The 20,966-nt window shown below is 38.7% G+C and overlaps 2 protein-coding genes across 3 annotated transcripts in view; both read right to left on the reverse strand.

The window, feature by feature from the left end:
- Positions 1 to 1,506: 1,506 nt before the first annotated feature.
- On the reverse strand, positions 1,507 to 5,392 carry LOC100528914 (ubiquitin conjugating enzyme E2 J2). Its single transcript, NM_001201184.1, has 7 exons — positions 5,246 to 5,392; positions 3,667 to 3,797; positions 3,426 to 3,466; positions 2,988 to 3,090; positions 2,347 to 2,485; positions 2,061 to 2,141; positions 1,507 to 1,858 (listed from the first exon to the last, which is right to left on the reverse strand). Exons 2-7 carry the CDS (start codon positions 3,795 to 3,797, stop codon positions 1,571 to 1,573), a joined length of 783 nt encoding a protein of 260 aa, NP_001188113.1. The 5' UTR covers positions 5,246 to 5,392; the 3' UTR covers positions 1,507 to 1,570.
- Positions 5,393 to 6,431: 1,039 nt separating this feature from the next.
- The window catches only part of acap3b (ArfGAP with coiled-coil, ankyrin repeat and PH domains 3b), a 65,985-nt gene continuing 51,450 nt past the window's right edge, over positions 6,432 to 20,966 (reverse strand). Inside the window, exons 2-17 of one of the 2 annotated variants that reach the window (XM_053674226.1) lie at positions 19,109 to 19,221; positions 18,941 to 18,992; positions 18,760 to 18,860; positions 18,529 to 18,640; positions 16,918 to 17,126; positions 14,624 to 14,693; positions 14,445 to 14,539; positions 14,134 to 14,348; positions 13,574 to 13,669; positions 12,337 to 12,429; positions 11,396 to 11,616; positions 11,122 to 11,231; positions 10,610 to 10,720; positions 10,461 to 10,522; positions 8,228 to 8,274; positions 6,432 to 6,974 (exon numbers count right to left, since the gene is read on the reverse strand). In XM_053674226.1, the coding sequence (XP_053530201.1) occupies positions 6,906 to 6,974; positions 8,228 to 8,274; positions 10,461 to 10,522; positions 10,610 to 10,720; positions 11,122 to 11,231; positions 11,396 to 11,616; positions 12,337 to 12,429; positions 13,574 to 13,669; positions 14,134 to 14,348; positions 14,445 to 14,539; positions 14,624 to 14,693; positions 16,918 to 17,126; positions 18,529 to 18,640; positions 18,760 to 18,860; positions 18,941 to 18,992; positions 19,109 to 19,221 (1,776 nt within the window). In that variant the 3' untranslated portion in view covers positions 6,432 to 6,905. Of the gene's footprint in view, positions 6,975 to 8,227; positions 8,275 to 8,897; positions 10,523 to 10,609; positions 10,721 to 11,121; positions 11,232 to 11,395; positions 11,617 to 12,336; positions 12,430 to 13,573; positions 13,670 to 14,133; positions 14,349 to 14,444; positions 14,540 to 14,623; positions 14,694 to 16,917; positions 17,127 to 18,528; positions 18,641 to 18,759; positions 18,861 to 18,940; positions 18,993 to 19,108; positions 19,222 to 20,966 lie in introns of those variants that run through there. The other variant, XM_017450250.3, reaches the window with a different exon arrangement.

Consider the following 20,966-nt stretch of genomic DNA (forward strand, 5'->3'; position numbering starts at 1 on the left):
TAGCCTCTCATCTATCACTAATATATTCTTTGGAACACACAGAGAGTGAGAGAAATACAGAAAGCACCTGTTAACGTATTTTTACATGAATGTTACTGTATCTCAACCTTATTAGACAAATACATTGTCCAACTCCAACCAGTGGCATTATTGAGCCCAGACTTCTGTAATGTTTATTAAACAGTGGTGCTTGACCTCAACCACTCTGTATTAAAGAGCACTTTGGAGACAGAACTAATTATACTTCAATATTTCCTTGTCCTTAGAAATAACCTTGACAGAGAGGCTTTATAAAATTACTACATTACTCTGATGGTATCCAGTAATGATGTTACATGTGGAGTGCATACTAAATAGGCATAATTGTATTAAATATATAGTCAAAATATTCCAAAAGAAGAATAAAAATAATTCTAAAAGAAATTAAATTGAATATATAAAAGAAATGATGAAATGTAATAGTGGACTACCAACTTTATATCTAATATAAGAATATAATATAATACAGAAGAACTTGATAGGCAGTTTTTGGAACAGGACATACAGCACATAATTTCAGAAAAGTTCTGGAAAAAAAGTATTCTGGAGCTCTGATTAAGGGAATATCACTCCTAATTGTGGCATCCATATTCACAAAATTTGACATTTTTAAAACAGCAATGAAAATACTTTAATGCTAAATAAAGGGACATATTTTAACATATCTAATCGTGACAGCAATCTTTATTAAACCATTTTCACAAAATGCAAAGGGATAATAGCCACCACTGACTTTTGCCTTACATGACAATATGAGTAAAAGTTTAAACACGGCTAAGTAAATATCTGATTTCATGTCATTTATTCATAGCGTTCTCTACCGCCCACATTTATCTTTCTATAGCATTACATATAGGGGAGGTTCCAACTAGCCCATATAATGAATGATCATTGATAAACAAGGAGGAGTAAACTGTTGTAACATGTTACCTTCAATCAGATCATAGAAAAGTAGATATTTGGTGTCTACAGAAAAGAAAAAAAAAACCTGTCATGTCGGAATGAACGATGCTGAAAATCATTAATGCAAAACGGGACAAAAAGCTTGGTGGAATTAAGACAGATGAGAAACCCCATGAAGAACAAATGTAGGTGTGGTGTACACAATAATTCCTTAATCAAATTGGTCTGTGGTTTCCACCCATATAGTAAGTGACCAAACACCAGTCTTTTCTTTTAATAACATAACTGAAGAGACATGAGCATTGCCTCAGGTGTCTGGGCTGAGAGTAACTTTCCGTCAATAATGTTGTTTTTTTTGTTTTGTTTTTTTGTTTCAGATTGGTCAGTGGTCACGTGTTGAAGCTGCGCAGAAATCCAGAAGCCACGTACTGACCTACAGCCAAGTCTTCTGCTGCATTATGCTACTTTCAAAAGCACCCTGATGTTCCTCAGATTCTTACAAGGGTTGATCTGGTTTGTCATCTCAGTGTTTTTTTTATTATTATTTTTTTTTTTTTAAAGGAATGGGAGCTTTGGTGACTTGATATCCACAAAAAGTGTTTTCAGCCCAGTACAGTGAGGTCCTTTCTCATTCCTGGGTTATGCTCCGGAGTACATATTTTACCGTATAAGCAAAGGCAGCAAAGCCCACTATTACGAACAGGTTTGCAAGTGCTCCGCCAAGGAGTCCATGATTGCGGTTAGCCTGCTGGAGGGGAAGGTGCTGAGGAGCCGCTGCTTCTCCCAAAGGGACGTGCCCATTCATCTCTGGGAGCCCGAAGTGACCCTGCTCTCCATCTGGCACCACGTCTGGAAGCGGCAGAACCTGCGGCCGTGAATTGAGCTCCTCCTGAGCCTTTTGTTTCTGCTTGATCTCCTGCAAAGGAATTAAAGCTAAAGTTGACCTGGTAGTACAGCTGCCTAAACACAGGCATTTTCCCTAAATGCAGGAGCAAACAGGTGTCCTGAGAACAATAATAAATACATTCAAATGTCCCCTTTTCAGTTGATGAAGGAGAATAGGTTTGAATCAATAACTACATACAGGAGTATACAGAGCTTTCAGTTTTAAGACTCACCTCAACAACTTCTGGAAACAGTTCACAAAAGATTCGGTCTTTTAAGTTAAAAGCCAAGCTCTGTGCAGACAGCTGTCTTTTCTGATGATGATAAAAAATAAAAATAAAAAAAAAAAACAGTGGAGAGTATTTCAGAATACATTCCCTTAGCTTGTATTACATGAAGTATTACATGGAGCAAAATATGAAAATGCTTTCAATATACTATGTTGTTTTTAAATCATTTTTGTATATATTCTATTAATTCCTTCCTCTCAGATGGTTTCTATTGGAACAGTACACGTACAGTGTAATCGGATGTCTCGATGCTTCCCAGTGTTGGGCCTTTCTCCACCATGAAACTTAGCAGCCCCGTGAGGATGGTCGAGACGGACCAGGCGGGGTTCCACGTGTCCGGATGGAAGTCGGTAATGGAGAGGCATAACCTATACGAGCGAGATACCAAACCGAGAAGAGTTATGAATGGCCCCGTGATCTGTCAGCTACATAGTGACGAACATCTCACTGACAGAGTGACGTCTGCTTTGATTTTATAGCGATACATTTGTATGTAAATGAAAAGTGATTTATCGTCAGCAATATAACCAGTAATAATACTTCCTCCAATGCTAGGAGTGTAAAAAAAAAAAAGAAAAAAAAAAGAAAGCAATCCAACAAATGTGACCATTACTAAAAATCACCTTTTTCTTTAATATTTACAAAGACCAGAAATGTCAACATTTTTCGTTTCAAAATGACCTCAACGTAATCTCTGTAATCTAATAATAAATAAAAAGGTACATAATTTTCATAGATGAAGAAGAAGGGGGGGAAAAAAAAAATTGTTCTATCATTCGACATGAAAAAAAAAATTAAACCTGAATACATCATCATCAGACAAGAGCAATCAAACGTCCCCCCCCCCCCGGTTACTTTGTGAAACATTACCTTGTGTTGCATTTGAATCTCCCATTCGGCGTGATCATATAAATACTAGGTGGCTTGAAGGGAAATTCCCGCGGGAATACCAATTTTCCATGATAGTATCCACCTTCAGACAAATAAAGCTCAAATTAGGATTTCCGTTAACATGATTAGATTTGAAAACATTACATAAAAAAAATAAAAAACAAAAATTTTAATTTTGCTACAATAAAACTAATACACATTTAGTTATTGTATTAATAAGAAAAATCTAAAAAACAAAACGTTTTGTAATGTAAAGAGCGACAGATCCGTCCGCCGTATTTGTCCCACTATAAAGGTTCAGTGAAAAAGCACGGGACAATAAAAAAAAATAAAAAAAAAATAAAAACCACACAACACACAAAGCTGCTTACAAATTTGTACTAAAATACAGCACCTCTACATGTAACATGTAAATACCTTCATACGGTGTTTTCTCTGGTCCCCGAACAACGTAATGCCTAGAGCACGGACAAAGACAACAAAACGCAAGTAAATACACTAATATAGTTGCTTTTTTTTTTTTTTTTAAACTCGAGTTCGTTATTGTTTGTTAAAATGAAACATACAGGATAAAGCCACAATCCTGTTAACCAATGTGAGATACCACAAAATGTGTTCACAGTGCCTCTGGTGAAGAGGAGGAAATAAGATGCCGTACCATTCTAATATATTTGAAGGAAGTGGTTCAGCACAGATGTAAGGCACAGGGTCTTTCTTTATTCTGAGATAATCCTGTTTGAGGCGCTGTGTTGCTGTTGTTGGTGCTCTCTTATTCCCGGTGCTGTTCATCTGAAAATAAAGGGACATGGTCGATATTAGATTAGATCTACTATAAAACCTTAGGAATAGATTACTCTGCAAAAAAACCCCACAAAACATTACACGTTTCATCGGTAAAGAGACCTATATTCCTGTCGTCATGTCTCCTTCGTTAAACTCATTGTGTGTTAACGGCCGCTGGACACCGTGAAGCGATCACGGACAGGTCATACGACAGGTGCTTTATGATAAAGAACTCACTTGGTGATAAGTAGCGTGGCAAGTCAGACCTCTAAGATTGTACGGCAAAGAAGAACAGAAATTTGACTGACATGGCACAGACTTTTCCCCATAGCCTATCAGCAAAAAATACAATATTATCTCTAACTTTTATTTATTTATTTTTTTAGTCCAGTTACTTAATCTTGCTTTTAAACTCTCATTGTCGGCTGTGTCTAAACACGGAAGTGCAGACAGCCAATTCGACTTAATTTTTCAATCCAGGAATCAGTCTTTACAGCTGCGGCGGGCAGAAAAGCATCTCATAACATGTCGGAGCTGAAGATCAGGTCCAATTCCGTCAGTCAAGAACAGAGATCAGAGGACCTCAAACAGGGACGTTGAAGATTTGGGGGGGGGCACACACATCTAATCTTAACGGTAATTAATTTTAGAGATCATATAAAATCAATCAATAAAACTTTAATGAATGAATCTCCTTTTATCTTTGTATATATTTCATTTTATTACTTTATACAACGCTGCTGGGTGTTTTTCCATCACCATTTAATCACTGGGTCACAGGTTGTGTCTACACAATCCAGTTCCGTAATGAAGATTAACTTAAAGAATCAAAGTCAATGATCAAATAAATATTTAAAGATGTAAACCCGACCCCACCTTCACTACCCTACAGTCTAGAGATAATCCAGGTCACTCTGACTGCCAAATTTATTCAGATTTCCCCGATGGATCATTAAAACCCAGCCTCACCGGGCTAATAAGATGATTCAGGGTCTGTGGAGTCTTTGCTTAATGTCTCACCCATAAATGAAAACAAGATCTAGGATGACTTTTACCCGGAATTAAATTATCCGGTTAATAAATTCCAGGTTTGTGCTTGATGTCAGTCCTGCCCTACCCACACTCTTATTTCCGCCTTAGCTAGTTTCACTACTTTCATATTTCGGGAAAATGTCTAAAGACCAAATATTTTAAACCCCTCATAATAATAATAATAATAATAATAATAATAATAATAATAAGGCTATCTATTTTAGCTAGTTATTGTAGTTAGCAACGCGCCTGAAAACACCGACAATGAAGCAGTTAGCATCCATGCTAACGTTAGTTAAAGGTCTCTCGGCTAATGGTGTTAGCAGTGTACGCTAATATCCCACCGTCTGTTATACCGTCTCTCTCACTACTGCACGAGCTACATTACGAATATTACACTACATTTCAAAACACATACATACCTCTTAAAATAGTCGCGAAGGGGTTTTTATGGTTTGACAAACAAACTGCCCGGCGTTTATTTGTAAAACCGTGTCGAATAAAAGAAAACACTTGGCTAATATGTTAGCCAACTCGATATTTACATCACGGCTGTCAGCCGCCTTTCCTTTCCCACCTCTATTCCGACAAACCCCACCTCCTTATGACGGTGTACACAACGACAGTGGACAGTCTCATTGTCAATATTGAAGAACAGCCAATCCTAATTCAGGACGCCGGTTTGGTCGGAAAATGCGTAGGCTGAAAGCACGGCGTTTGGTCACATGACCTGTACAGGGTGTGTGCGCATGTGCAACCTTCGTCACGTGGCTTAAAGAGAGGGAAAGCGTGAATGAGGGAAAAAGTGCACATTGTTTATTCTGTAAGTAACTGGGAAGTTTAAGTAAGCAGGTTTCACATTCTCACTCGGACAGAACCAACACCTTGTAATGGGAATTTGGGGAAAACACTTTGGAATGGAAATAAAGAAAGACACTTCGTAATGAGAACTGGAAAAAAACATTTAGAATGGGAATTGGATCAAAACTGTTCATAATGGGAATGGGGCAGGGGAGACCCACGTTGGAATTGGAATTCGAATTGGGGAAAACACCATGTTATGGGAATTGCAGAAAAAAACCCACATAATTGGAATTTTGGAAAAGCACGGGTTACCATCCGTGTGGGATTTCTCAGAATGTTCTCCCAGTGTATACACATGGGTTTCCTCCTGGTTCTCTGGTTTCTTCCACATTAAAAATAACATTACATGATATGTGATATGGCCTTGCAATTCATGAAAAATACAGCATGTGTACTCTGACTAAATTCAGAACCATTTCAGGACTGCAGCAGCTTGTCTGTGGATCGTTCGTGACTGGAGGTTTACTGTTCTTGCTGATCTTTTTCTTGCTTTAATGTCCACGTTCCTTGACATGTTGCATTTATTTTTTTTTAGATAACAAATAAAAACAAAGTCAGTGTGAGGAATAGATGCATCTATCTTGCAGTAATCATATGTATGGCCAGGTGTATTATCTTCTGAATGTTTCTGTGTGCAAATACCATGCACAGCAGTATAATTAGAGAACACAAATTGTTGTGGGTTAGAAATTCACACATAAGTAAACCCAATCCAATAATATTACACGACAGAATTGTTCCATAATATGCTGTTGTGTACGTACACAAACGTAGTTCTTTATTTAAACATAACTTAGAGTCATACTGTATATTTCATTGCAGATTCTAATATTTTGACACAAAGCATTTCATAAATGAAAAAGAAAACCCATACAATCTATAAAATATCCTAATATTAAAATTTCTCATTACAGTTAGAATTGCTTTTATCCACTAATTACATACACTCTTGGGAAAACTGGTTCTTTGGGTGGTTAATGGTTCTTGCTTTGTGAAGAGAACAACAAAGCAAGATTGGGTTCAGATTTTTTTTTCAGATTGGAAAAAAAAGGAACCTCAAGGGTTATACACTTCACCTTTTTTGTTTTCTAATAGTGAAAAGAGTCATAAAAGGATTTTAATTTGGTACAATATCTCTTTAGGTTCATTGGAGCATTGACATTCATGAATATGTGAAAATCATAAACAGCTCAGCTTGACTCGAGGACCAAACTCTGCTCACATTTTCGGACTTGTGTTAAGCCACGTGCGGAAACTCCCGAACGATCTCACTGACCGTGGTGATATCTAAAACAGGACACAGAGTTAGTAAATGGACTTATACACTAAGTGAAACCCAGATTTTATCCGAAGAAATGTATGGTTGCATGCATTCATGTAGACTCTAACTCTTATATCCCATTTTATACCACAGCACTGTTGAATTCTTGATTTTGGTCATTGATTGGTGTTGATTTACTTCCCTATAAGGCAAATCACATGTGAATATTAACACGCTCGTTCTAATACGCTATTGTTTCTATAGTAACAGCTCATACTTGGTGACCTGTACGGTGGACGCTCCATTTAAACGAATGCGTTTGACGCGATGGTGTTTTCTGTGAGGAGACGGTTATTTATCAGCTTTGGAAGGAGTCTTCAGGGCTTTCTAACAGTCAGTGGTAAAGCTGTAACGTTAAGCTTTCCACCATGGGAAAGTCTTTGGTATACAAGAGTTTGCACTGCAACATGATAGGATGCATTTTTGCCTTATTAACGTAAAGAGAGAAAAGAAAAACGAGATGCTGGTGAGGGAACTAACTTGTCTCATGGATGTTCCACAACATCGTAACTATAAATGGATAAAAAGTACGATTTGTTGTTGTTGTTTGCTGTTTTTTTTAATAAATGAAATATTGCTCGTGCTGACAATTTGCTGTGGTATGAGAGAAATAAAACACTTTGGGATGTGCTGTTTTGGGGGAAATAATCAACTTCATGGTAATAATGGGGTACAATTTTCCTTTAAGAGCAACGAGCCAATCTGTTTTATTCCTTGTGTACTGTAGGACAAACCAAATATTTCTCATTAGTACATGTATGCATGAAACCATTATTTTATTAACCCCTAGCCCACCAGAAAGCTGAAGCGCAAATCAGGATGATGATGAAGATGATATTCACCCTAATCAGGAATCACTATCATGATATCTGGCCTTGCAATTTATGAAAAAAATATTTGTATATATAGTATAAGTAATCTATTTGAGTAAATTCAGAGCCATTTCAGTCTTATGTGGACCGTTCCTGATTGGGGCTTTAATGCTCTAATTAGAGGAGATCTCAATGCAACTCCTTTCCAACAGATCTAACAGCTATCTCATACAGCTACTAAGAGAGTAACTATACAGAGTGAGATTAATGCCTTTGTATTTTTAGGAGATCTAGAGGAGATACCCAAAAATCCATAAACCCCCACACCACTGAGACAGAGCTCCATCCCCAGTAACACAACCAGACCACACCAGACCAGACCGACCACACCGGGTAATATCACTCACTCTTTCCTTGTGCTTTACCCGCTGAGGGCTCTGAGAAAGACTGGCATCTATAAAGAGAACAAAACTGACATGAGACAAGGAAAACTTGAAGATAGCTTGCTATAAATGTTTTTAACCCAAAAGCCTTCAAACTGCAGGATAATCAAGGAACATGAAGAACATTTCATTGATATAAAATGGCAGGAAGCAGGCACAAGCAGGAAGTCAACCTCTAACCAGCCTAGTCATGAGAGAAAACTCTAGCACAATTACTAGACCTCGTTTTTTTTAGAAGGATTTACCGAGAATTATTTGATGCAGTCAACATACAACCCCTTTAACATTCACCAGCTCATTGACACTAATGCAAAGAGAGCATTACAGAGCATTAAACCACAGACCAGATCAACACAGAGAATCCCCTTCCCCAACACACACACACACACACACACACAGAACCTGGCTTGTAGGTCTCTCTGTAGCAATTGAGTTCACCCAGGAGCTCTGTTCTGGTCAAAATGACCCACTTTATTTTATTTTTAAACATTACATTTTTTCTCAAATTTTTACTTAAATTGTCTTCTAAGATTGTGAATTCATTATGCTCAAAATTCAATAAAAAAATATGATGTATATTATTTCACAGAGAGACGCACTGAAACAGAAATAAAGACCAAGCGCAGAACAGAGAGAGGATTCCAAAAGCATCATAGTTTTATTCTTTCCATTTTTTTTCACAGACAAACAATTTTTTTTTTTTGGTTTTTTTTTTTAAGATTTCAGTTGCCTAAATAACATCTCCGAATACAGGACTTTAAAACAGATTGTACAGACCGATGCGAAGAGAACAGCGAAAAGATTCACAGCAGAATGCAGAGCGCAAGCAGATGGCAACAATAATGCGTATTTACACCACAGATACTCCGAGGAAATTGTACATGTTCACGTTAAACACACTCCCAAAGACAGAACATGTTCACCAGTTCTTTTATGTTTTTGTTTTTTATAATTAGATCTTGAAAGTGCATTTTTTCCCACTCGTTAACAGGAAATTGATCAGTCTGCCTCCCGTTTCTGTAAAAATGTCTCAAGCATGATCAGTTCCTTTCATTTGTCTTAAGATGTATGGATTTTTTTTTATAGCTGACCATCATCACATGATATTACAGTTCCACTTCTAACTGCATCCTGTCGAGGGCTGGGAGGTTAAAACAAAGCTGAAGTTCATGTTGATGTACGTAAACACCTCAGTCAGCTGTGTTTCAGACTGAACGGCATCAGATGTCATCAAAAACTCATGCATTGCTATTGAACCAGGATGGCCGGCTGAAGAAATCATGCGCGCGAGCATGTTTTGCATGCAGAAGCGAACTATTAGCGATTGACCGTAACAAAATAAATCACATTATGTCATTTTGGGGACTTGTACAAATATACAAAACATACTATTACTGTAATTTCCATAAATAATTTTGCTTCACTGGCATTATTCTCAAACTTTAAAGGAGCTCGAAAACACCTATAAAAACCAATCTTATTGAGAGAGCTAATCAATGCGAGTCCAGTTACAAAACTGAATTACATTAAGCTTGGAACTAAAACTGAAGAAGACTGAAATAAAAAAACGATGTACATGGATACAGATTTTCCGTATTCCAGTTTCCATTGCACTAGTCCTCTGGGCGGAACATCATAAATAATTTTTTTTTTAAAGACTAAACAACACAAAAAACAAAACGTACAAATACTAAAATACTGTCGGTAGGAAAAGTGCACGCAGTTGTATTTGTACACAATGGCAAAATAATACCACAGAAAGTCTTCGTTCTGATTGGACACATCAGCTAGACGGCCAACTACCTGCGACTGATCACCAGTACACCAGGACATTCAGTGTGGTGTTGAGTACTGAATGTTCCATAGCCACTACCTGCGATAACATCTACTGTATAACGTGTTTAATAATGTTTCCTAAATACTTTGCGGACTGAGACAATAGGCTATGTACCATAAAGATCTAAAATGCTTCATATGGCAGTAAAGAACCGTCAGGAATGTGACTGAAGATGTGTTCCTTAACGAGGCTGAATTATTCATACTGGGTTTTCATACTGAGAAGGATTTGCTACTGCTGGACCTTTAACCCTAGCCCTGCTCAGGAGCTCCCCCTAGCACTCATCTATGGTAAGGCAGATAAACTCCTGAATGCACTTCTTGTACTGCTGCTCAGTGGGGCTGCTGCCGGGGTATTGACCTGGATGTCCGAGGGGGCCGTCTGCCTCGCGCATTTCCTCGTTCATCCGGGCCAACCGCAACCTGACACAAAGACAAATGGTCAAATGGTTAAGAAATGCACGATGCATTAATAGAGCTACAACAAACAAGTCTGATTCTGATGCTCACAGAGTCACGATGTCTGCGTTAGCTGCCTGCACAGCAATGCTCAAAGGGTCCTGGCCGTCCTCGTCCACCTCGGTCTGAGACGCTCCTCGCTTCAGGAAGAGACATACCTGCCTGCAGACAGGACATGGCAGAGAAGAACTCATCACCTGATCCCTATGCAACCTCATATTTCCACCCTGAAGTACTCTTTGGATAGAATTGAACTTAGAAGGTTAGAAGGTTGTTGATTCATTTCCTATAAACAGCAGCGATGACAGTAGTACCAGCTGTAATTCAAATCACAGGTTTATATTAATGCACTTGTTCTAATATGTTGTGAAGAGTTCTGTAAGGAGACATTTATTATGGAAGGAGTCTCCAGTGCGAGCGCTTTCTGAGAGACAGTAAGTTTTCCACCACAGGATCATGTTCAGGATGGAGGATTCTAATTATTATGACTATTTGTTACACTGAATAACACATTTGCACCAGAAACTTCCAAATGTCTAGTATAAAGCCAGGACATGGCTCACCCTGTGTGACCCAATAACGTGGCATGGTGAAGAGGGCCCCGTCCTCTCGCATCTTTCTGATTTACATCAGCTCCGTTCTGCAGCAGGAATTCACAGGCTATTAAAGAACCCTGAGAGGAATGAGAGAGAGAGAGAGAGAGAGAGAGACAGAAAGACATTATATAGAGAAAAACAAAGAACCGTGTTAGGTATATACTCATCTGCTGGATTTAACAGCAATAACTAAACATGGCTTACAAAGCAGCAGTGAAAGTGACAGTGCAGGTCGACTCACCCCCGTGACAGCCTGTATTAAAGGGCTCTTGCTCTCGTTCTCTTCGTTAACGGAGTTGACGTCTGCTCCGTGCGCTAACGCCTCAGCCATGACCGGCAGGTTTCGGGCTTGTGAGGCTTTATGGAGCAGCACGCCGGGATGCAGCTCTCGCACGTCCTCCATGTCTGATGTCTCTTGTTCAACCTCCACCTCCCCGCTGGATTCCTCTGAGTCTTCACACTCTGCAGCAAGGCATGCAGGGAAACAGTTTTGGGTTGTTCTTTGAAATCCCACAGATTTGCTTAAGAAGCATGGATAATGGAAATATTCTACATTCTGTTGGTCTTGCATAATTTAGAAAAATTGAAGCTTTAGCATTATTTCGGCTGGATATTGGATTACAATATATACAGTATACTTGAACATACACTGTATGACCAAACGTTTAAGGACATCGCACTCATATGTGGTTGTTGAACATCCCATTCCGGATTTAGGCCTCCCTTTGCTGTTATAATAACCTCCACTCTTCTGGGAAGGCTTTGCACTAGATTTTGTAGCATGGCTGTGGAGATTTGTGTCCACTGAAGATGGGTGAGGAGGCCTGGTGCACAACTGGCATTCCAAATCATCCCAAAAGTGTTCAATGGAGTTGAGGTCAGGGCTCTGTGCAAGACACTCGATTTCCTCCACTCCAACCTTGGCAAAACGTCTTCATGGAGCTCACTTTGTACAAATATGTATTGTCATGCTGGAACATGTTTTGGGCCTCTTAGTTCCTGTGAAGGGGAATTTTAATGGAACAGCATTGAAAGACATCCGATACAGTTGTGTGCTACCACCTTTGAGGCAACAGGTTGGGGAAGAACCACATATAGATGTGATGCTCAGGTGTCCACAAACATTAGGCCATATAGTGTATATCCTGTAGTGTCCTTAACTTTTTAGGACTGAGTACTCACCCTCTTCTGTGACACTGTCCACCACCGAGCCAAATACCAGGATGTCAGTGCTGCCGTCTGTGCTGCCACCAAGTCCGCTGTCACTGCTGAGACCTGTGGGGCCAGAGAGGGCCAAGCCATGGACACGTTACTCACTCCACCGCCTCCTCAAACCGCAAAGCTGATGCATGAAACATCAAATCCTGGAGAGCTACAGCACCATAGAGCTTAGTAGTTTCCCATAAGAGTGGCCCTTATGTCATTAACTTGATCGAAAAGGCAGAATATTGGTCAAAATATCCCAACCAATGGATATTTAGCATGCAAAACAGTATACACTAAAATAGTTTACACAGCTGTCTATGTTAATATCATTACCCTTGTCTATTGTCCATGATTATACCACAGCATTGATTCTTGATTCTGATTGGTCAGAAGGTGTTGATTTGGTGTATACTTTGTTGATATGGTGTATTGTATAAGTCTTCTGTGAGGAAAAGTTTTGTCTTTTTTCGCAGAAGTCTCCAGTGTAACGGTTTGTAACAGGGTTAAAGCTGTAACTTTTCTGACACTGGAAAGGACAGAGGATGCTGTGGTTTCTCGTTAACACAACTTGCTGTATTATTATTCTGTATTCATTAACTTCAAGAGAGAGAGCACGCGAGAGAGAGCGAGAAAGAGAGAGAGAAAGAGAGAGAGAGAGAGAGAGAGAGAGAGAGAGAGCGCAAACGAAATGCTGATGAGAGAACATCTGTTTGTAGCTGCTATAATGTGAGTGATAACAGGAAATAACTTTTTATTTTTATTTTTATGGACATTCCACAATATTAAACAGAACTATAAATGGATAAAACTCATAATGAATCAACTTCACTGTGGTAACCTTAATGTAAGGTCACATCACACCATCCTGTTGTTGATTATGTTCCTGTAACAGCATACCGTGTCATGTTTTTATCCCACACAGCCCTGTGGAAAACTTGATTCTGACTGATCCATCAAGGTATTATGGGTCTGTAATTTCTGGTTCCTGCTCGCTTGACAGAGCCCTCCTATGACATTAGTCTTTATGTACATTATGCACATGTTGCTGGGCTCTGTGTTGCTGTCCTAACTGTCTGGGTTTCTTTTGCAATCCTAACAAGCTAGCTCTGCATTATGCCTTACTTTACATCATTATCATCGTTGTCCATTCATCCTTCCATGTATCCAAACATCCATCAATGAGATTGGGTTTTAAAATGGCGTGACCACTTACTGCGGGGCCCAGAGCCAGTGTCAAAGTAGGAGAAAAGTGAGTCCAGTTCATCGGGACAGAAAAGTGATTCTCTGCGGAATTTGGCTGCTGCAGCAGCTGTAGATAAAGAGAAAGGAGGAAATAAGCAACAATGAAATGTTTTGTAGTCTTCATGATGACATAGTAACAAGCTATACTATGATGCTACATTCAACCTTCAAATGATGCTCTACTCAAGGCTCGCTTTAATTCGGTTCAATTCAGCTTCTGTGTTATTTATAAATATTTATTCCACACCACGGGGAGAACATGCAAACTCCGCACACACAGGGCCACGGTGGGAATCGTACCCCCGCCCCTGGAGGCATGAGGCGAACGTGCTAATCACTGAGCCACCGTGCGCCTCCAAGTGATTTATTCCTTACATAAACATTAATTACACACAACAATTAACCAGTTATTGGTAGTGGCATGAATATAATGGGCTAAAGGAGATAGCACATGATGGAAAGGCATGTATTAAGTTAATAGTACCTTAAAACCTGTTTTTTTTTTTGTTTGTTTGTTTTATTTTGCAGTACCTGCGGATAAGTTAGCTGGTGACACACTTCCTCCATCATGTCTGTATTTGTGTCGAGTTTTGGGTGCTCCGATGACGCTGTTGTTTCGTCTGCACTTCTTCACATGCCAGTGATGAGACTTCCTACCCCCATCGACCAGCGCCTCTAAGCCACACATTTTCTTTAGGAACTTCCTTTCCACATACTTAGCTTTGATCCAGGCCTCTTTCTCTTGCCTGAGAGGAGGAAAGAAAAGGAAACATTTTGTTTCTAGGAACCCACAGTACAAACAGGCCATCTTTACGTGATGTGTACTGTATGTGCTAACTGACCTCGTGCTGTTGGGTCCAGGTTTTTTCAGACCTCTTTCTTCACAAGCACCCTCATAGATTTGATTAATTACCGTGTTTCCAAGCTCACACATTAACTAGAGAGAGAAGAGGAAATTGTAGAGAAGTGTTAAGTCCAGAAATTGCAAAGCAATAAGAAAAGCTGACGGGAGTTTTATTACCTTCATTAATTCTGGTTCCCAGGAGTCCAGTGTTAAAGAGCGCACCTTTGAGCAGTGTACACCCAAACTCCTACACACAATCATATCATTAGATAAGCATGATTAAACATTGGACTCGATGTACACTTGGGCATTTTTTAAATTATCTTTAATGACCCGTATTCTTTCCGCAATAGTTGGATTTGCTTTTTGCTCATATCATGGTGTCACAACATTACAAAAGAATGATCATGAATACTTGGCAAAAAGCCAGGTCTATTACATACAGGTGTATTTATCTATATTTCTATCTACAATGCTTCAGGTGTCTCCTTCTTTCTGCTGTACAGTTTCTGTTTTGTCTGTGTCTGTTAATACTGAATGCCTCTCAGTGTCTTTGTGCCTTGTCTCCTGCCATCAGTGTCTTTAGAAAAGGCGGCGGAGATTTAATCGGATTAGTCCGAGTGGCGCCGCTAATCTACAGAGAGCCTGTTGAGGTAGAAGAGGTGGAGTCGAAGGGATGAGTCAACTGTATTCATGACTGTATATCTTGCTATTGTTTGTCGCAGTTAAAATGATACCTTGAGACTAGAGATGCACCGATATTACATTTCTCAGCCGATACCGATAACCAATGATTCAGAGTGATCTCGGCCGATACCGATAGTTCTGCCTTTTATGCCTTCTTTTCAATGAATAATAATTAATTCCACAATTCTGAAAGAAATGCAAATAAAAACTTTGTCTCTATTTCAAAGTTGTTTCACAGTAACTGGTGTCATAAACAGAAAACACATTACTCTAATTAACATTAACACATGAACTCAATTCTGAAGACTAAACTAAGATTTATTTACTTATTGAACGTTATTAATTCATATTAACAGAATTAAGTGACTGAATTGTAAAAAAACCTCCTGTTAGTCTCACACTAACCCACCACAAACAAAAGCATTTCTACTGTATCACTGAACATCAAACTGGTAATATATAATATTCACTTTTTTATATATTAACATTAACTGGATATGAAATATACTACTCTACAAATATATTTTTCTGTGCAGTATATACGTTTTTGTCAACTCATCTTCATTTAAATCTTTCAACGGTGTACTGGAGCTTTAAAAAAAAAAATTAACTCGACGCCGAAATTCCCGCTTCACTGCTGCAGCGTCCAGTGTAAAATTTTATCAGTGCAGAGATTACAGAGATTACAAACTGCAGTTTTGACATCATCTTTACACACAGCATGGATTCGATGTGTTTTCCCGCCCTCTTTTGATTGACAGGACATAATCGGCCCTGATATTTTTTAACTATCAGCCGATGGCGGATAAAAATTCATGAAAAATAGCCTTTATCGGCAGACACATCGGTGCATCTCTACTTGAGACACAACAACAGGTGAATTCTTTATAATATATAAGTGGTCATGTTTTATGACAGATAATACGACAGACTGCAAAAAAAAAAAATCTCTGCTTTCAAAGTACAAAAAGTAAAAAGCCAATGTTTTGTGATATATATGTGAGCTAGAATATAATAAGCTAAATGAGCATTAAAATGTGGTTTGCTCTATGCCAATAAAAATAAACTCAAAATGTATAATCTATACAATCTCTTATAGAGCCCCACAGTTATGGAACAGTCTTCCAATTAGTGTTCGGGACTCAGACACAGTCTCAGTGTTTAAGTCTAGGCTTAAAACATATTTGTTTACTCAAGCCTACCCTGACTAGACTTTCTGTTATGCTAGGCACAGTCCTAATAATCTTTTCTCTCCCTCTCTCCTTCTGTCGAGCAACACACGATTTTATGGAGATACAGGAGATCCTGATCCTTTCTGCTCTCCGGACCTGCCTGATCCATTTCAGATGTCCTACCTCTGGATGGAGCTCTAATCTACTCCAATTCCAGATTGCTGGGACGACAGCTGCTTCTAAGGCCAAACAGACCTCATATGTATCCATAATGAACTTTTTCACACTATCCGTTGTTACCCAGATGAGGACGGGTTCCCTTCAAGGTTTCTTCCTCTTAACATGTTAGGGAGTTTTTCCTTGCCAACGTCGCCACCGGCTTGCTCAGTTGGGATAAATTCGCACCTTTGATATCTATATACCGTGTTGATATTTCTGTAAAGCTGCTTTGAGACAATGTCTATTGTAAAAAGCGCTATACAAATAAAATTGAATTGTCCTTCCTATAACTACTACAGTATTGATTGTCACTACCTCTCAAGTTACCACACAATGATCTTTACTCCATTGTTATTCAAAGCTGTAAGACATCATGAGGGTTCCAGGTGTTACCTGTGGATGCCGGAACACTCGATGCACAGCAGGATGCCCAGGTTGATGCTGGCCCAGCGTGGCTCGGCCTGACTGCAGTCACAGCACACCTCGTTTCCTGGGAGAGACTGCACCCTCTGCAGGACACTCTCCCCTCTCGCACTCCTCTCCCGTGGCTCACTGGCCGAGTCGATGCTGCTGGTGGATGGAGACGCCGTTCTGTCCAAACGCTGAGAGGAGAGAGTTATACACTGCAGTTAAGACCATAAAGCTTGACATAAAAATGTCTTAGCCCTGTAATTGAATTCTTCTACATTTTAACCCACCATCACAATGGACTGTAAGTAACTGGCATTTTGTTTTGGATTAGTAAATCAGTTCGTGTATTAGACACCATAAATAAATAAATAGATCAAATAGTTTCATTTGGGTAATATGTACACTAAATGATCACAGCACATTACTTCCTTCGTCTCATATTTATACCATATTTTGCCCAGATGCACTCAGTAATTCATATACAATAACATTTTCCTTTCACATTTCATATATGTTTGTCATGCGAGAGACAGTAACAGATCAATGGTCACAATCAGCAGCAGGATAACACAAGTGTAAATACTGTACGTGATTTTAAATACAATTCTTTTCTTTTATGTAGTCTGATATACATGCATCCCTTTTAAATACATCCATCCATCCATTTATCCTACATGCGGTAGGAGTGAAGCCTGGAGCCTATCCCAGCGAACTCGGGGTACAAGGTGGGGGACACACCCTGAACAGGGGGGGGCAGCCCATCATAGGGCACATTCACACACACACTCACACACCCATTCAGACACTATGGACAATTTGGTAATGCCAATCAGCCTACAACGCATATCTTTCGAATGGGGGGGGAAATTAGAGTACCCGGGGGAAACCCCCGAAGCACAGGGAGAACATGAAAACTCTGCGCAGACAGGAAAGGAGGCGGGATTCGATCCCTGAACCCCGGATGTGTGAGGAAAACGTGCTAACCACTAAGCCACCCGGCCTTAGCATACTAAAAGTCTGACAAAAGATTCTGGGAAGCCCTGAGTTCAAATATAAAGGAAAGTGAGGCATTTAGATGTAATGGAAGACATTACTGTATAAACTATCAACTAGGATTTAAATATAATCAGGCTTGGACATTTTAAAAGCAGCACTCAAATCTGTGATTTCATCACTCAAATGCTATAAAAAATTGTTTAAATTTCAATTTTATTCGTATAGCGCTTTTTACAATAGACATTGTCTCAAAGCAGCTTTACAGAAACATATAAACACAGGATACAGATTTTAAATGTGTAGATTTATCCCTATTGAGCGAGCCGGTGGCGAGGAAAAACTCCCTAAGATGATATGAGGAAGAAACCTTGAGAGGAACCAGACTAAGAAGGGAACCCATCCTCATCTGGGTAACAACGGATAGTGTAAAGTAAAAGAAAGTTCATTATGGTTTTAACATGAAATCTGTTTCATGTTTTTTTTATGCCAACACTGCCACACTGTTCAGTGTTGTTGTGGCTTCTCGTGTGATAGCGTGATTGTGGCTGCTTGTTGTGAATATGCTGAAAAGCAACAGACAGTTGCATGAGTACATACCTCTATATAGTAGTTATCTGTGATCTCTCTGTAGGCTGAGGCGATGCTGGCCTGCACAGCCTGAATCCAGGCCTGACGCAGCTTCTCAGACTCGGCCTGCAACATGCAGCTTCTGCAACATCAAAAAAACAGTAGCTATTAATCACACACCCACACCGATTCGCTCCAAGATATATACATGTATACAGGCATATGGCGGAAAACAATGAAAAACAATTCTAAGATACATACTTTGTAGGTGAGACCACTTCGAAGCAGAACCTCCGCTCTATGTCCTCGCAAGGTTTGACGGAACAAAGCCTCAAGTCCTCCACAACGACCGTAAGAGCATCCTGTAATAAAAACAGTTAAATTAAATTAGATATATTACATTAAAGTTTGCACATAATTATGGAATTATAACTGGACTTACCTTAAGCCGCTTCTGATAGACAAGCTGGCTGTTTTGTATTGAGAACCAGCGCCTGAATAGAGGAACACAAAAAAATGTTGTTGTTTTTTTTTGTGTTTATTAATGTATATTTTTCTTTCTTATATTGGAGATTTGAGAGATTTGAGATCTACTGTTTCTTCCCTTTACCTATTCCATGTTTTGAAAGCGTTTGTAGATCGCTTGAACAGATATCCCTCCATCACAATCCCGTTCGGGGCATCCACATTGAATTCCACCTTGGAATCGTCACAGGTGAAGTCCTGCGAGTTACAGAGTAAAGCGTTATGATCTAGTATAAGCATGAGCGTCAGTGATATAGTAGTGAGTCACAGGATTAACCTGATCAGTGGTCTTCCTACTCAAAAGCAGACAAAAGCCCGACATCAGTCAATGATACCCTAATGTCCACCATTTAAGTAACTGAGAAACACATAAATATCATATAACAACATTTTCAATATACAGTACATACATAGCAATATTTAAGTTAGCTAACAAAACAATAGTGCATCATTTACTCCAGCTATATAATAAATTCAGTAATCATTTTATAACATGAAATATCGACAAATGTACTCGATTTAGGTGAAGTACTGACGATATGTAAATATGTTCTTTAGTGCACACATGCTGTGCTAGAACTTTAAAGATTTTGACATAGCTATTTTATATTTTAATTATTGTGGTGTCCACCCAGTGATCAACCCTGAGTAATCCTGAATCTCTTGGCGTACAACATTTAAAAAAAAATCCAACATAATCGCTAAACTTTGACTGCGAACTAATAAAAGGATTGTTTGCCTGTAATATCCAAATATAATATACCTCATTACACACCCTGAGCATGTTTATGTTCGTGCAAATGAACTATTAAACTCCCAGGATCCAGACTCCTCTTTTCTGATTAGCTTCATTATAATCACTGAAGTTACTAATGCATATAATTTAAGTATATAACCGAATAATAAGCCAGCAGTTGAAGCAGTTCATGAGAAGTGGAATTAACCGAGCACCTTTTATATCTAATAATAAAGCATGCAGACTTTTTTTCCCCTCACAGAGAACACTAAGGGGATTGAATACAGACTAAATAACGTCCATAGCAACATAATAGCATGAAAAACTCCTGACTAGAATTGATTCCTTTGGTTTCACCTTTAAAATAATAAATTTAAAAAATAATAAAATATTAAAATGCATTGAGGTAATGCATACAATGAGGTATGTGTGTAATATATCATACAAATATGAGCTTTTCAATCATTTCTGTATTGCCACCTGAACAACACAAACAACCCCTTGAAAATACAGACAGGAAATTGTTTCGTATAGCAAAATATAGTACATACATTAGACATAATCTATGATTTGCTCTTTATAATTTAGCACAACAAAGATCATTGGATTACATTGTTTTAACTTGCCTCATAATAGAGTCAGAAAGTTCCTTAAATGTCTGGGGCGTTATGACAGTACAGTTGAGTATAAAAGGGAAATGTACTTCTATCTCACAATTTATCTATAAACAAGTTAAAAATGATATGTGGCTATACACTGCAACAATCCACAACTGGCACACAAAAAATATAAATCATCTGAATAAATAGCTTGGGATAGAATGAATAAATTTTTTTTTTTTTTGTGACTGGTCTTCAGAGCTGATTTGAAGTGTGTGACATGTGAGTTATAAAGATGATGTCAGGAGGAATGGGACTTTATATAACAACTGAAAGGATCCAAAGGATGCTCAGAGGATATGAAAGTGGATGGGGATGCTTAAAAAAAGCAAAGGTTGACCATACAACTTATTATGAAATATATCTATTACTTTAAGAGAGACTTGTTGCTGTTAATATCTTAATAATAACAATTGACCAGGTTTTGTAACTTGTGATAATGAAGGAATATCTGTGCAACATGGTGTAAATTAAATTCTTAAGATATGCACTCGGTTGAAAAAATAAAAATGGAGAGAATGATTTAAAAAAAAAGGAGATGAGTAAAC

Source organism: Ictalurus punctatus, chromosome 21 (genome assembly GCF_001660625.3).
Source record: "Ictalurus punctatus breed USDA103 chromosome 21, Coco_2.0, whole genome shotgun sequence".
In the NCBI taxonomy this organism is placed as follows: Eukaryota; Metazoa; Chordata; class Actinopteri; order Siluriformes; family Ictaluridae; genus Ictalurus; species Ictalurus punctatus.

Bases quoted from the DNA above. Each gene is read 5' to 3' on its own strand.
- LOC100528914 (NM_001201184.1), bottom strand. From the start codon at position 3,797: ATGAACAGCACCGGGAATAAGAGAGCACCAACAACAGCAACACAGCGC. The intron at 3,467-3,666 runs GTACGGCATCTT...TCCGTGCTCTAG, and splicing joins CCTTCAAATATATTAGAATG to GCATTACGTTGTTCGGGGAC. The intron at 2,142-2,346 runs GTACGTGTACTG...TATCATCATCAG, and splicing joins TCGAGACATCCGATTACACT to AAAAGACAGCTGTCTGCACA.